The 17,056-nt window shown below is 44.6% G+C and overlaps 1 protein-coding gene across 1 annotated transcript in view; it reads right to left on the reverse strand.

The window, feature by feature from the left end:
- Window positions 1-249: 249 nt before the first annotated feature.
- The window catches only part of LOC145408020 (calcium-activated chloride channel regulator 1-like), a 28,372-nt gene continuing 11,565 nt past the window's right edge, over window positions 250-17,056 (reverse strand). The window contains exons 12-13 of the mRNA XM_080278820.1: window positions 1,510-1,734; window positions 250-363 (exon numbers count right to left, since the gene is read on the reverse strand). Coding sequence (XP_080134946.1) covers window positions 250-363; window positions 1,510-1,734 — 339 coding nt within the window. The remainder of the gene's footprint in view (window positions 364-1,509; window positions 1,735-17,056) is intronic.

Consider the following 17,056-nt stretch of genomic DNA (forward strand, 5'->3'; position numbering starts at 1 on the left):
CCTTACTCCCCACCCCCCCAAAAAAAAAAAAAAAAAAGTGAATAGCAGCAACAATCACTGTGAAGCCATGGATCACCTGTTTTTGTTTTTTTTCTTAGGCTAGTTGTGGTAGGTGCAGGTGCCCATCATCCACTCATTCGATGTAGTCCAACTCTATCCCGGAAACGATTTATTACATTGGATGATAATGAAATACTCAAAAGACGCCTGGTGGTCTAACGGACTGAGGCGGTCCAGCCGATTGGGACTCTAGGGGTAGTTGGAGTCTACTGTTCTCATAATGCCATTCAGGGGCGTGTGAGGCTGGTCATACTCGCCTTCAGTGTCGGGACTTGGTAGCGCTACCCTCGGGTCCCTGTGATCCTAATGGGGCAAAAAAAAAAAAATAAAAAAAAATAAAGATTGGATGATGGATAGATAGATGAAAGTAATGGAAAAAAAGATTGGATGGTGGATAGATGGATGAAAGTAATGGAAAAAAAAGATTGGATGGTGGATAGATGGGTGGAAATATTTGGAAAAAAAAGATTGGATGATGGGTACATGGTATGAAAGTATTGAAAAAAAATAAAAATGGGTGATGAATAGATGAGAAAAAGTGAATTAGACACGCAGCTGATAAACAACATTTCCATCTTTCCAGGGCATGTCGCAATCGTGTGCACTGAGAACTCAAATATTACCCACGCAGCACCTGAGCATTTTTTTTTTTCTTTTTTAGCCAAGCAGGTCACAGGTATAGGTCAGAGGTCAGAGCCAGGCTGCAAATGTTGACGTGCTTGCGGTTATTTCTTGTGTAATGACCGATATAACTCGCGTGGAGCTGACTTCATTTTGATTTGACTGGCTCGTGGCTAAAGGTGCACTGTGCTGTCGTGTGTGTTTACGGCCTTGTTTCCAGTGAATTTACGGTGCATTGACGTCGAATATGTAAATGGTGTTGTGTTGAGTATTTACATGGTGCTGTGTTTGAGGCCATATGAAAAGCACTGTTATGTTGAATATATTTGCGGTACTTTTACGTCGAGCATTTTGCGGTACTGTGGTGTAGAAGATTGTTAAGGTACTGTGATGTAGAAGGTTTTTACGGTACTGTGGTGCCTTTATTTTTTTTTTCAGTGTTTTGATATATTTTTTCCGTACTGTAGTGTCCAATATGTTTACGGATTGTTGTGTTGAATGTATTTGCCGCACTGTTATATACAATATATTTACGGTGTTACAGTGTTTCATATATTTTCTGTTCTGCTATGTCGAGCAGTTTATAGTACTGTGATGCGAGGGTATGCGGCTGGAGCGTGTAACCAGCTCAGGGAGGTTGGACGCCCCTGCCCTGCATAGTCCCGGGTCACCCTTGGGCAAGGTGTAGCACCCGTTAGCCCACCAAACAGGTAGTAGGTGGAAGGTTACCGTTGTCCCCGGAGGTACTACCATGGGAGTGACATGGGACCAGGGACTGGTAGCCTGCCTTGTACAACACTCCCAGGCAGGGAACTCGACCGCCCTTACCAAGTAGTCAAAGTCCGGGCTGAGACTACTACACACACATATGTCATTTATACACTGCGAGTCCTCCTGGAATCCTCCTGGGGGTATGCCACCTCCTGCACCACGCCATGTGGAAGGACTCTGTTCCGACTCTGGAGGGCGTTGTGCGCCAAGGGAAGTCGCCAGCTTGCTCGTGACTGGTGGGTCTGCTTGGCCAGACAGATCAAGTTTGAGCAACAGCAACACCTGTGATTTGGAATATGTTTACGATAAAGTGATGCTGAGACCGTCCCATACAGGTGCGGAATCTGGCAATAGATGTACAGAAGGAAAGGCAGGAAGAAAGTGGCCGGCAGGTAAACATACAGACTTAGAGATTGGAAAGTTAAAAAAAAACTTGGATAGAGAGATTAACAAGCAGTTACTTAGGTAGATATTTAGATAGATATAAATAGACAGACAGAAAGAGATGTACAGATAGATAAGAAGATGGATTGATGGATAAATGAGTGAATAATTGGATGGATGGATAGGTAGAATGATAGACTGGCAGATAATCCGATAGATATACGAGTAAAGACAAATGATTCCCCAAGATACGATAAGATTATTTCCTCTCTGAAAAGATTGCCTTGGTATTAAGTCCTCATATGATTTATTATTAATGCCTTTAATCACGGGGCTCTTAGTGACAATTATCCCTCCACCTGCTCCCAGGTCTCTCTCTCTCTCTCTCTCTCTCTCTCTCTCTCTCTCTCTCTCTCTCTCTCTGCTTCCTTCATTCCTTATATCTTCCCTCTTCTCTTCTCTCCATCATTCCCTTCATCTGCCTTTCACCGTTCTCTCCTCTTCTCCATAACTCCCTCCATTCCTCTTCCTCTGTTCTCTCCCCTCCATATTCATCTTTTCATCCTTTCATTCTTTCTCTCATCATCTCGATCACTCCCTCTGTCTACGTCGTTTTTCTCTCGACCTCCATCCATCGTATCTCCATCACTTCCATTCTCCTCTTCATTTCCCTTCTCCGTTCCTTCCTTGCGTACCCGTCACTCCTTTTATATACCTCCATCTTAGTCTCCACCACTCCCTCCATCTCCCTCCCTCCATTCTCTCCATCATCTGTCACTTTCTCTTTGGTATTCGTGTTTCTCTCCACCATCCATCTTCACAGTTCCCTCCATTTTCCTTTCTCCATTCTCTCTTTCATCTCCGTCGTAAATTCTCCCCGTGATTCGTGTTTCTTTCCATCCTCATTTCCATTCCACCCCTCCCTTCACACTCCTGTATTTCTGGTGCTTTCTTCCTTCAATTCTGTCCCGTTTCTTTCAGATTTTCACCTCCTGTTCTTTCTCTCTCATTCTCTCCTCTTTATCTCTCTCTTGCCTTTTCACCTCCATCTCATCTACGTATCTCTCATCCCCTCGCCGCCTCCTTGCCCCTCCTCTGTCATCCTACCCTCCCCACTCTCCTCCTCTTTCACCTACACTTCACCTCTCAGCTTCCTTCCCCGATTCCTCCCCCCTCCCCTCTCATCTGTTCTCAGTCTCTCCACCTTTACTGTGAACCCTGAGCCCCTCACTGAAGGCACCTGCTTGCATTATCTCTCACCTGTCTCTTCACCTCCGTGCCTCCCCACCTCCACCCACCACCAGACCCCTGTTCCTCTCGTCCTCACCCTCCTGCCTCCTCATCTTCACGCCACCCTTCCTCTCCAGCCTCTTCTTCTCCCTCACCTTCACTTCCCCCAGATCTTTTCCTCACTCACTGTCATCTCACATACTGCACCTATCATCTCTTTCAGCTTTGCCTCTCCACACATCCATCTTTTCCCCACATCATCATTATCATCTCTGCTCTCTTTACCCACCTTTCTCTGTCACGTTATCTTTCCATCCCGTCTTCCCATCTCCACTGCTCTTCACAGCCCCAGTTTGCCCTACTACCTTCACCCGTTCTCCTCCCCATCTCACCTGCCCATCATTTACCCTCACCTCGTCATTGTCTCACCATCCCATCATTATTTTTAAGCTCTTCTCCTCCCTCTCTCCTCACCTCCCCCCATCATTGCCATCTCCTCACCTCCTCACTGTCTTCGTTCACCTCCTTTTCAGTCTTCGTTCACCTCCTTTTCACCTCATTTCCTCACCTCCCCACGTCCCTCGACACCTCCTCGCCTTTCTCCCTCTGCAGTGTCTTCCTTCGGCCCGCCTGTCAGTGCACCTGCCCCTTGAATTACCCGTCACCCCACTTGGCCTCTGTCCTCGTCTCCCCACTCCCTTCACGCACTCTCTTCACCTCCTCATCACCCCACTCTCTTCTTTTCCTTCACTTTCGCCTCCCCATCTCCCCAACTTCTCTGCTTCTCCACACACTCATATCCTTCCTATCTCACTTCATCTTCCCGGTTCCTCCTTCCCTCCTTATCTCCCCACCTCATCACCTCCCTCCTAATCCCTCGCTATCTTTCTAACCACCACTTTTCTCCCAGTCTGCCCATCTCCGCTTCCATCTCCTTCCTCCTTATCGTCTTCACCATTCCACCCCATCCTCCTTCCTCCTCTCCCCGTTTACTATGAATCCTAAGGCATTCACTCAAGCCACCTACCTGCCACCTTACCTACCTGCATTACCCCACCTCACCTTATCAAAAGCCTTAGTGACAGACTTCAAAGGCCACATCCACACTTCCCCACCTCTTTCCCACTCCCCCACCATCACCCTATCTCCCCACTTCACCATCACCTCATCTCCCCACTTCACCATTACCTCATCTCCCCACTTCACCGTCACCTCATCTTTACCTATTTTCATTTCTTCTTCCTATCGCCTAAATCCACGCCTCACATCCCCACCACCCTTTCTTCTCCTCATCCATCCACCATCACCTCTTCTCCATCGTCTCCTTCTTCTCCCCTCTCATCAACTCCCATCCTTTCACCATCACCTTTTCTCCGTCTTTCCTTCTCTTCCATCTCTTCTCCATTCCTTTCACCGTCAGCTTCCATCTTCTCTCTTCTCCCTTTCATCACTCCCATCTCCTCTCCATCCCTTCACCATCACATCTTCTCCATCTTCTCCCCTCCCCTACCTCCTCCTCCTCTCCGCCCTTTCCCCATCAGCATCCTCCATCTTCTCTTCCTTCCCTTCACCCCATCCTTCCACCATGATCTCTTCTCCATCTTCTCTCCTTCTCACACCCTCCTCACCTTCCTCCCCATGAGTGTGAAGCCCCAAGCCCTCCACTCCAGTCGGCCACCTACCTGCGTGCATTACCCCACCTGCCCTTATCACTCGCCTTCAAAGGATTACCAGCGCTGCTCTCCATTGTATTCCCTGTAGCGCCGGCCGTATTCCTGTATTATTGCCCTGTATTCCTGTATTTCTTTGCCTCCTGTATTTCCATTGATTCTCCTGTATTCTGCTGTATTAGTCTGGTATTTTGTTATGCCTCTGTATTCCCTTGTGCCTCTTGTATTCCCATACTCTTGTATTCTGTTGTCTTATGGTATTTTGCTGTATTCTTGTATCCCTTTTGTATTTCCATAGATTCTCCTGTATTCATCTGCATTATTCTGTTATTTTGTTGTATTTTTGTTTGATGTTAATAATGATGTAGGAAAAAAAGTGGTATTCGTTTTGATATTTTTAAAATATGATATAGCCAACAGGTATCTGATCACACACACACACACACACACACACACACACACACACACACACACACACACACACACACACACAAACCAAACTACTCCCCCTCCCCCGGGAATATCTTTGTACACAGCTCTAAAGAATCCAGCCTCGCCACCATTGGACTTAATATTCTGCTCTCTGGTGTTGTATTGAAGACGAACCACACAAAGCAGAACCACACAATGACCCGCCCATTCCGCACTGCGCCAATTTGTGTTGTGTGCAGCCCGATACGCAGCACGGCATTAATGGGAGTATTTTTGCAACTCACATCATAATATAGATAGACAGATAGATGGAAGGATGGCAGGATAGATATAGATAGATAGGTAGGGAAAGCTCTAGTACACTATCAGATGACTCTACATTATTTTTTTTTTTCTGTCGAGTGTGTGTAGGCCCATTTAACCCCATTCTTCCCCTTCCCTTTTTCACTCCTTCCCCTTCCCCATTTCACAAAATCGATTTCCCCTCCCCATCTCACATCGTCCCATTCCTCTCCCCCATGTCATCCCATCCTCTTCTCCCCCTTCCATCTCTCCCTCCTCCCCCTTTTATCTCTCCTCTTCCTCAGTCATCTCCATCTCTCCTCCCCCTCCCTCACCCCTCCATCACTTCCCTCATCCCCTCTCCCTCTTCCACCTCTCCCCTCCTCTTATCTCCCTCTTCCACCTCTCCCCTCTTCTGATCTCCCTCTTCCACCTCTCCCCTCTTCTCCTCTCCCCTCTTCCCCTCCCCAGTGTCTCCAACGCCAGTCTTCATCGTGGAACTGTCTCGTGTGTCTTGCAAGTTTGTTCTGTGATTTTAGGCATCGTAAAACACACACACACACACACACACACACACACACACACACACACACACACACACACACACACACACACACACACACACACACACACACACACACACACACACACACACACACACACACACACACACACACACACACACACACACACACACACACACACACACACACACACACACACACCTAAAAAATGTCGACGTATTCGTGCCGTGAAACATATATGCATAAACTAATAGGATACTCTCTCTCTCTCTCTCTCTCTCTCTCTCTCTCTCTCTCTCTCTCTCTCTCTCTCTCTCTCTCTCTCTCATTATTATTGCAACATTTCTTTCCTCGTCGACCCGCCTGGCTTTCAAGACGATAACACCGAACGATAATCAAGGGAGTAGGAGGTAGCGGGCAGAGCATCACATAACTTACGATAATTTTGAGCATCACATAACTACGATAACTTTAAACATCACATAACATACGATAATTGTGAGCATCACATAACGTACGATAATTTTTGAGCATCACATAACGTACGATAATTTTTGAGCATCACATAACGTACGATAATTTTTGAGCATCACATAACGTACGATAATTTTTGAGCATCACATAACTTACGATAATTTTAAGCATCATATAAGCCGTGATAATTTTCCCGCCCTAAGCAAGATTTATTCATTTATTTATTTATTTTTTTTATTTAAGGAATGAAGATGCATGGGAGTTACAGGGACCAAAATCATATATAGTAATTTCTGATGCTTAAGTATATGATTGTTATAATGACTGTGTTTGTGATTGTTATTTTATGAGGTGGAGAGGGGGGAGTGGAAGGGGAAGACCGAGGCTGTGGTGGAGGGGGAGGGGGAGATCGAGGGGGAGGTGGAAAGGGGGAGAAGGAGGGAGAGACAGAGGATGAGGTGGAAGGAGAGAGAGGAAGGGGAAGACCGAGGATTGAGATGGAGGGCGAGAGAGGGAGGGGTAGACCGAGTATGAGGTGGAGGGGGAGCGGGGGAGAGGAAGCTCGAGGATGAGGTGGAGGGGGAGAATGGGAGGGGGGAGACTTAGGATAAGGAGAGAGAATGAGACGAGTGGGACGGAGGAAAGGCAGCCTGATAACGGAGGACAGGGAGACGTGAAGGCGATTTGTTTTTGCCCAGCCACTCCAAGATGAAGGTGTCTGGCAAGAGATACGGAGAGATATTTATTTCTGAAGACTGGAATTTGTGCACTGGGAAGAGTGCTAGTATTTTCGATCGTGTTTTCGAAGGCGTAGGTGATGTCGTAACAGATTTTCCTTATCGATTGAGTCTTCACCTTACACCTGATTATGTTACACCTGATTATATTATCGATGTAAAATGGGTCGATCTTAGAAGGATATAGACTCCAGAATTAATCGCATAGGGAGAGTTGTTACGAAGCCTCCTGCCCCGTTTAGAATACCAGGCTTATTACATCTGACATAAATCCCATCAGCGTCTGCCGTTAATACCCCGGGATTGAACTGGATGTTAAGGGATTAGCAGCTTCGAACTCTGTGGGTGTGCTGGATTTGTGGATTAGTAGTGTGTGTGTGTGTGTGTGTGAGAGAGAGAGAGAGAATCAGTTTTGTAATCTGTGTGTGTGTGTGTGTGTGTGTGTGTGTGTGTGTGATAATTTTAGTGATGGTTGTAGCTGTGTTTATGCATCAGTAGTGTAATAATGGTGATTGTGGCGGCAGTGGTAGTGATGGTGGTATTAGTGGTAGAGATGGTGGTGGCAGTGGTAGTGATGGTGTTGGTGGCAGTAGTATTGATGGTGTTAGCAGTGGTAGTGATGGTGGTGGTGGCAGTGGTAATGATAGTGTTGGCAGTATTAGTGTTGTCTGTGTTGGCATGAATACCACGTCACGCAGTACAGCTGGGAAACTCTTTACTGACACCCTGCCTTTAAGGTGGCTGCGGCCCGGCTCCAAAGTGCGGCCTTACCACACCACGAGGGGATTTGTTTTCTTGAGATACCCATTAATGTTCTCTCTAAAAAATATGCCATCAACTAGTACAGGAGTGAGTGTGGGGTGGGGTGGTTAGAGGGGTGAGGTAGGGTGTATGTGTATGATGGGGGCGGTGTTTGTAGGGTGGTGTGGTGGTGGTGTTTGTAGGGTGGGGTGGTGTGTGTGTGTAGGGTGGGGTGGTGTGTGTGTGTGTGTGTGTGTGTGTGTGTGTGTGTGTGTGTGTGTGTGTGTGTGTGTGTGTGTGTGTGTGTCCATCCCCGTTTGGTTACGACCCTAGGCTAATAAACTTAACATCTCATTACATTTTGAGACGGTAAAGGAACTATTGGTCATACCCGGATTTTTTTTCTCTCATGAACCTTTACAGTGACATGTTTAATATTTGCAACAAGCTCAAATCCGCTTACACATTTTTCCAGCCGTTCAGTAAAATCCCCCTCAAAAATCATCTGCAGCCACTACAGACTTATAGTTTCGCTACCCATGAAGTTTCGCAAACAGTTTTTAAATATTGTGTGGTAATTTTTCGATGGATTCAGTATTTTTTTTAATTTTTTGCTGTTTGCCTGCCATTGTCAACTGCTAACTGTGCTGGGGTACGAGATGCTTGACTTAGACCTGCCTGAATCTTGAATTGTCTTTGCCACTTCCCTATCATCTTCCCTCCCCTTTGTCTCCTTCCCCCACAATTTCCTTTATCCCCACCATCTCTCCTTCCCACCCTTCCCTCTCCTCTGCCATTTCTTTCCTTGCCCCCCCTCTACCATTCCCTCTTCACTTACCTTCCCTCCATCCATACTCCCCCTCTGCTCTCCTACCATTTCTTCTTGTGCTCCCCTCCCCTCATCGCCCCCCCCCTCTCTCCACTAACACCCTTATGCGAGCATTTTTGGTGTGTTAGTCAGAAGCTGTCGGCCGTGCAGCCCATGATGACCCAAATATAAGGCACAACACGGGCCGAGGCGTGTACGTGCATACTGATCACTTCCTATATTTACCTGGCCCCCTCCCCCCACTCCTGTGCATCCAGTACCCCTCCCCTCCCTCTCCTCACCCCTCCCGCCCCCTCTTCTAACATTTTTCCCCCACATCCCTGCTGCTGTTAGCCCCTCCCTCCCTCCCATCCTCCGCTTTCTCCTCTCCCACCTGCCGCCTTTCCCCCTCTTTTCTTTCCCTCCACCATCTCCTCTTTCCCTTGATGTCCTTTTCCCTCCCCTTCCCTCCTCTACCACACTCTCACTACCCCGCTACAACATCCCCCTTCCTCTTTTGCCTGCCCAGTCATATTCCCCTCCCCCTCCTCATTTCCTCTCCTCTTTCCTCCCCAACCTTCTTCCTCACCATCCTGATACCATTACCCTCTCTCCCTCACATACCCAACCATGCCCTTCCCCTGCTGACTTTTCCCCTCCCCTCTCCATCCATCCCCTAGTCCACCTCACCTACCTTTTCTCCTCTTCTGTAACTTCACCTTCTCTCTTATTATTCCCTTGCACTCATCCCTCTGCTATCATTTCCCTTCCCCCTCCCCCACAATTCTCCCTCACCCCTAACTACATTTTCCTTCTTTTCGCCTCCCATTTTTACCCATCCCTTATCTGCCTTCTCGCCTCCACTCCCATCATTCCTTCCCCCTCCCCATCGACCTCGCAGTCCATTACCAGAGGATGCATGCTGAGGGAGAAGGTCTTGATATAATTTTACTAATGTGGGCTGAAAATGACACATCCTATTATATGTTGCATTTTTTTGGTGTGTGGAGGGGGGCATTTGAGTATAACAGGTGCAGATTCCATCCCTAATTCTGATGAGAAGAACGCCGTATCTTGGGAAATCGTGTTTTTTTTTTTTTTTTTTTTTTTTGCATTCTGATCACAAAGTATGTCTCCTAAGAACTGATACCGATTCAGAACCACAAATACAGGTGTCACTTTTTGATAAAATTATAGTTAGGTTCACCACCATCATTTACAATTAAGAGCTTAATGTATCCTTGGTGATGTTAAATATGACTCTCTTTTCCTTTTTTGTTAGTGAAAAATAGACAGGTTTTTATATGCCTGTTTGCCGTGGTATTATTTCTGCATGGATAATCAGACCATTAGTTACGATGCTGTAAGTAGGCATTATCGTATCAGGATATTGTAACAGCGTAAAATCATTAATTATGTAGAGTTCCACTGTGGCGGGCTTATTCCTGTAAAAGTTTGCCTTATATATTTACACATTACTGCCTCTGAAAATGGATTATGTGTGTAAATATTTTGTATGTAATATAAAGTTCACAGTGTATGTTTGTTTGTCCGCTATACTCGGCCACAGTTTTCATGCTACGGTGTTAAATATTTGCATGGGAGTATCTGTGGCCCAGAAGGTGGGTACGAGCACCGTAAGGACAGCTTGTGAGGGTCGGAGGAGGGAGCGCAGGCCCCAATCCAGACCCAATTTCCAAGATAAAAGCAAAATTTTTACAGGGCCGTAGACAAAAGCGAAAGTAATTAACCGATACCACAAAAACTACGCTGCTTGGAGGGTTGGGGGATGGACATGGCTTCCAATTCCCCTGTCCCGACGCCGCAAGAAAGTATCCACAGTTTTCAGGATAAAGGAGTGGCAATGTGTCAGGCTATATTTACAGGCTCAATTAATTTCTTGGGTCCACAGAAACAGAACATGGACATGCGTGGAGGGAGTGCAGTACCCATCCTCGGCCCTCGATAAAGAGATGAAATTTTATATGTAGAGATAGATAGATAGATAATAGATAGATAGTTGACAGACAGATAGATGGTAGGTAGAAATGTAGACCCTCGTAGGTCATTGACGCAGCCTCCAACCACTACCCCATAAAGAAATTTTCGCTTGGCAGAGCCGATCAGCGCTTGGTACAGTGATGGTGAGCAATATGCCTGCAGTATTTATAACAGACTTTATTTATTGCATTCAAGACACGGAGTAAGTAGAGTAACGACAGACACATCAGGAACAAAATACACCTTAAATACTCAGGCTCGTATGACACAAAGCTGAGTAAAATCTTCATGTGTTTGCTAGAATAAAAGTGATAGAGTTGATGCGTCCGTGAGAGAGCCAAAACGGAGTTCAGATAATGCGACCAAGACATGACTGAAACAAAATAATACCTACAAACAAAACAAAAAACAAGAGAGACAAAACACAAAAATCCGAATGAATTTGACAGGTGTTGTGACAAGGTAAAATTGGCGATGTGATTGGTGGTGATGTTATAATTTATTTATTTTTCGCAAGGAAGAAGGAACCAAAGGCCAGGAGCAGGTGTTAAAATTGCAAGTGTTCAAAATTATTACTGGGAGGTGTTATGAATTTAATGCCAGGTGTTAAAATTATTGGCTTTAAAATTACAGATGTTAAAAATTATGACTGCCAGGTGTGCAAATTATTACTGGCAATGTAATTATTCACACCCGCGCTCCGATCTCAATGGTAATTATCAACAGCGCGTGTCCTCAATGCGTATTTAATTAGGCGTACGCGTGTTCTGTAATATTTAGCCATTTGTGTGTCTGGGGCCGTATTTAGAGAAACTTTTAACCCAGTGAAGGCGATTTAGGGGGTAATTATAAAAGATCTAAGCCGATTTTTAGGATCCCGAGGCGGTATGTAGAAGCCCAACTCTACGATGAAGAGACCTTGGTGCGAAGTTTAAAAAGGTTCTTACTAGTCTGTATCATGAAGCTTTTGGCGGAATTCGTGAAGGGTCTTAAGTATTTATTTTTAGATCCAGGTAGGGTGTTCAGAAGACCCTAACCAATTGTGAATTACTGTATCATTATTATTATTATTATTATTATTATTATTATCTGTAGTAGTAGTACCATCATTATTATTTTTATTGATGTCAGGCACTGAAGGGAGTACAAAATGATCTCCACTAATTCTACCCATTGGCACACCTCTCCGGATCCAAACCAAATCAAGAATATCAGCTCCAATGACGTCCTCGGGCTGAAGGGACTAATTAACAGGTGGATGGGCGATTGAAATGCGAGTGGGAATGGCAGAAAGATAATTAATTTGTCGGGCGGGAGGGTGTGGGTGAATGGTGAGAGGCTTGTAGTGGCAGTGGTGGTTGTGTGAGGGTATTGTTCGCACTGAGGACATTTGCAGCACTCCAGGCAAAAGTAAATGAATGTGGTGAATGATAATAATAATGATAGTAATAATAATGATGATAATAATAATAATAATAATAATAATAATAATAATGGTGATGATGAGGATGATGATAGTAACAGTAGTAGTAGTAGTAGCAGTAATAGTAGCAGCAGCAGTAATCATCATCGTCGTCGTCGTCGTCCTCGTCCTCGTCGTTGACGCTGTCGCCTGCATCATCATTATCATCATCATCATCACCCTCATCATCAGTATTTTTGTCTGTTTTATTGTCATCATCTTCACATCATCATCAATATTTAGTTAAAATCGGACAAAGAGTTTCAAAATCCCACGGCCGGAACTATTCTCACGGCCTCTGTGAGAATGGTTCCGACCGTTAGATTACGAGCAGTTTTTATTTGAGTAACAGAATTTAACCTCTCTCTCTCTCTCTCTCTCTCTCTCTCTCTCTCTCTCTCTCTCTCTCTCTCTCTCTCTCTCTCTCTCTCTCTCTCTCTCTCTCTCTCTCTCTCTCCTCTCCATTCCTAGGGGTCCCACACTTCTCCAGCAACACACGTCACTTACGCTACTCTGTGTTCCTCTTTCCCTTCATTAATTATATTCAACAGCACGACACTCCCAGGGCCATGTAGCTTGAGAGATACCCCAGATTTTTTGTTTTTAATCACTGGACAGCTGGAATCTCGACAAAATCTTGGGTATATTGTTGTTAAGAAGGTACTGAGAGAAGTAACACAAAGGAAGGTATATTAAGAGAAATAACACAATGGAAGGTACACTGAGAGAAATAACAGAGAAATAACGCAATGGAAGGTACACAGAGAGAAATAACACATGAGAAGGGACGCTGAGACAAATAACTCATGGGAAGGAACACAGAGAGAAATAATACATGAGAAGGGACGCTGAGACAAATAACTCATGGGAAGGAACACAGAGAGAAATAACACATGAGAAGGGACGCTGAGACAAATAACTCATGGGAAGGAACACAGAGAGAAATAACACATGAGAAGGGACGCTGAGACAAATAACTCATGGGAAGGAACACAGAGAGAAATAACACATGAGAAGGGACGCTGAGACAAATTACTCATGGTAAGGAACACAGAGAGAAATAACACATGAGAAGGGACGCTGAGACAAATAACTCATGGGAAGGAACACAGAGAGAAATAACACATGGTAAGGTACACTGAGAGAAATAACACATTAGGAAGGTACACTGAACATTTATTTGGCTAGTGCAAAACACCTTACAACACACACTATGGTGACACATGGGGTATCCCTGATTGCCAAAATATATACAATACACAGCGCCGTTTTCTGGTAGTTCAGTTTTTTTTTTTTTCTAGCAGCTCTTCCTGAACAGCCGTCTTGCCTGTTAAACACTGGATATACCTGATTGCCACAGTAATATATACAAAACACAGAGCCGTTTTCTTGTAAGGTTATTATCATTATTATTATTTTTTTTTATCTAGCGCCTCTCTCCTAACGAACCCTCTTGCCTGTTAAACATTGGATATCCCTGATCGCCAGAGTAATATATGTACAACACACAGGGCCCTTTTCTCGTAAAGATAGAATTTTTCCTAAGCATTTTTTTTTTTGAAGTACCTCATCTTGAACTTGCCTGTTACACATTGAATATCCTTGATTGCCAGAATATATACAGCACACAGGGAGGAAGTGTCACCTCTGTAAAAGCAAATTCCCCTATTACCCATTGGTGAGGTGTAGGGTCCCGAGGCTAGGCTTACCGTAGTCCAGCATAGTTAAGGGTAGATGACCAGCCTGTTTCCCCTGGTGGCATACATGGTGAAATAACCTGCAATCAACTGTCAGGGCTCGAACCAAGGGGCAGAGCAAGGCCTTTTCTCCAGCCGGGGCTTTCTAACCACTATGCCGTTTTTTAACCTGACTAGATCCCTAATGTGTTCAGCTCAGTTCTTATTGTGCCTTTAGTAGATTGGAGACCCGATTTTACTACTGACCAAGGAGACTCATTTCTGGCTCATTGAATTTCGGGCGGCCACGTTTTAGTAATCTCGTTTCTCCAAGAAAAAAAAAAATAGTATATCTGAGGTTTGCAATATGCGGAAGAGTTAGGATCGTATTCCGAGTATGATTATTATTATTATTATTATTACTGTTATTATTATTATTATTATTATTATTATTATTATTATTAATTGTTTTTATTTTATTTATTATTTCTGTCCCCCCATCTCTTCCTCTTCTTCTCTGCCTTCTTCCTTCTCAGGCAAAACACGGATGTAAACAGCAGCAATATACATACATTTGCGTGACACTCCAATTGATGCCGAGATGGAAAGACAGAGTTATGTTCCGCGTGATTTTATGATATCCTCCCTGATTTTAAGGTATTCTCCCTGATTTTAAGAGTCTTCCAAATTGTAAGGTATTCTCCCTGATTTTAAGGTATTCTCCCTAATTTTAAGATATTCTCCCTGGTATATTCGCCCTGATTTTACGATATTCTGCCTGATTTTAAGGTATTCTCCCTGATTTTACGATATTCTGCCTGATTTTAAGGTATTCTCCCTGATTTTATGATATTCTCCCTGATTTTATGATATTCTCCCTGATTTTATGATATTCACTACTATGCTGTGATATTCCCCCATACTTTATTACTTTGCTTTTCCTCGCATTCTTGCACGTTGTTAAATTTATGCGTTTACGACACCATATTCCCACACCCCGTAAGTTCTCTGCCTCCGATGGTTTTGTCTGCCTTACTTCCCCCTCCCTCGACACCCCTCCAGTATATTCCCCCTCCTCCCGGTCCCCTCCATCCCCCTGCCCCCCTCCCGTCTCTCCCCTCACCCCCAATATTATGATACTCTTCGTTATTCAACGATATTCTCTGTGGTCATGATATTCTTTGTGAGTTTATGATATTTTCTGTGATTTTTTCAATATTCTTGCTGAAGTAATGATATTCACGGACACTATACGAATTTTCCTGATTGGTAATATTTGTGGTTTTATAAAATTCACCGCCAATTGATCTGATATTCCCCCTGATTCTATTATATTACTCACGGGGATTTTACGAATTTCTCTGATTGGTAATATTTGGGGTTTTAGTAAATTATCCTCGACTTGATTTTCTTCCTGACGTCATGATACCCTCAGTGACTTTCCCTCACATTCTTCTTCGTCAGATTTACGTATTTATGGCCTCGCTTCCCCCTGTCGTGGCGTATCTTTTGTCTCTGATGGTTTTATTCCCACCACACACCCACACCCACTACACCCACCGCCCCTCCCTCCTTACGACCCCCCCCCATACTCCTCCTCCTTCCACCCCCACGACTCCCCATCTATTCCCCATAGCCCTCCCCTCCCCAAGACCCCAAGAGCTCCCCATCCTTCCCCCAGGCGGGCCCCCTTGGGAGTTATTTCCTTCGCCATTCTCGTATCTCACCTCAGGTCGTATTCTTGTCAACATAAGAGCCTTTCCTTAGCACTTCTTCCCATGCGATTTACCTTGCATGTTAACAGCTTGCGATTCGGATTTCAAAAAACTTGCGAGCATATATTAACGTTCCATATACAGAAGTAAACTAAAGTCCTGTCATACTAACCTGGTCCAAAATTATCCCTCATGTTCAATGCTCAACTCTGATAATGAACCAGCGTTAGAAAAGGGTGTTAGTCACGAAGAAGTGGTATGGAAAGGACGTAGAGTCGTAGTATTGCCTTTTTCTGCCATTGAACCGCGTAGAGTGAGCTTCAGATGGACGAAAATCTGGATCAAGTGATGATGAAAAAAGTATATTAAGGAAGAGATGCTGGGGAACTCCATGGATATGACTTATCGGGTCGTAACTTGGTCATGGTGGGAACAACTCGAATATTTAACCCCAGACGATTTTCTTCAGCCCAGAGTGAGTATGGGCGTCTGAGATTGTTTATTACTGTCACCATTTGCTCCTCTCATGGTCTGGACAAATCGAGCATTCCATTCCGAAAAACAAGGAGGCTGTGGAATCTTTCTCTATCTCTAGTTCTTACTTCATAAATAAATCTTAGTTACGTGGCAAATATTACCACAAGTTATAGCTGTTTTCTCAGGACCATCAGGGAAAGGAATGAAATCTCTTCCCTTTGTCTAAGTTCGTTTTAAAAATATCTAAGTTACGACAGGAAGTTGATTGTAAATATGTTTGAAAATCTCACTCCAGTAAGATAGTTCATGTACTTTGAAGATTTAATTGTCCATGGACAATTTTTCATGGATATTCTCATAAATTTCACAAAACTTTAGGGAAGGAGTCATGAAATATTGCCTTCGCTTCTCTGCATCAGTATTTTATCTTGGCTGCTTCACTGCGATGGGGTATCATTTATTTCCTTTCTTACTGCCAACTGTCTTGTTTATTCAACTTTGGAGAGACTACAAAATGAGGAGGTTAGATGTAGCCTTTGTAAACTCCTTCAGTACAAGAGACTTCTTCCAGCGGACGGGTTGGATGTAGCCCTTATCATCCCCCGCTTAAGAGACTTCCCAATTAAAAAAAAAAAAAATTATCTGGGGGTATGTGGCCGAAGCATGTATCCGGCTCAGGGAATATGGACGCCCCTGCCCTGCATAGTCCCGGGTCACCCTTGGGCAAGGTGTGGTACCCGTCAGCTCGCCACAAAGTAGTAGGTGGATGGTTACCATCGGCCCATGAGGCACTACCATAGGAGTGACGTGGGGTCAAGGTCCGGCAGCTGGTCTTGCCCAATACACCTAGGTGGCGAACAGCCATGATTACCAAGTAGTGAAAGTCCGGACTGAGACTACTACTCATTCATATCTCCTGTACACAGTTCATCCTCTTGGAGGCTATGCCTAATCCAATTTCCCTGCACTATGTGAAAGGACCCTATTCCGA

The sequence above is a fragment of the Coenobita brevimanus genome, chromosome 75 (genome assembly GCF_032717465.1).
Source record: "Coenobita brevimanus isolate Jiangsu-jjx chromosome 75, ASM3271746v2, whole genome shotgun sequence".
In the NCBI taxonomy this organism is placed as follows: Eukaryota; Metazoa; Arthropoda; class Malacostraca; order Decapoda; family Coenobitidae; genus Coenobita; species Coenobita brevimanus.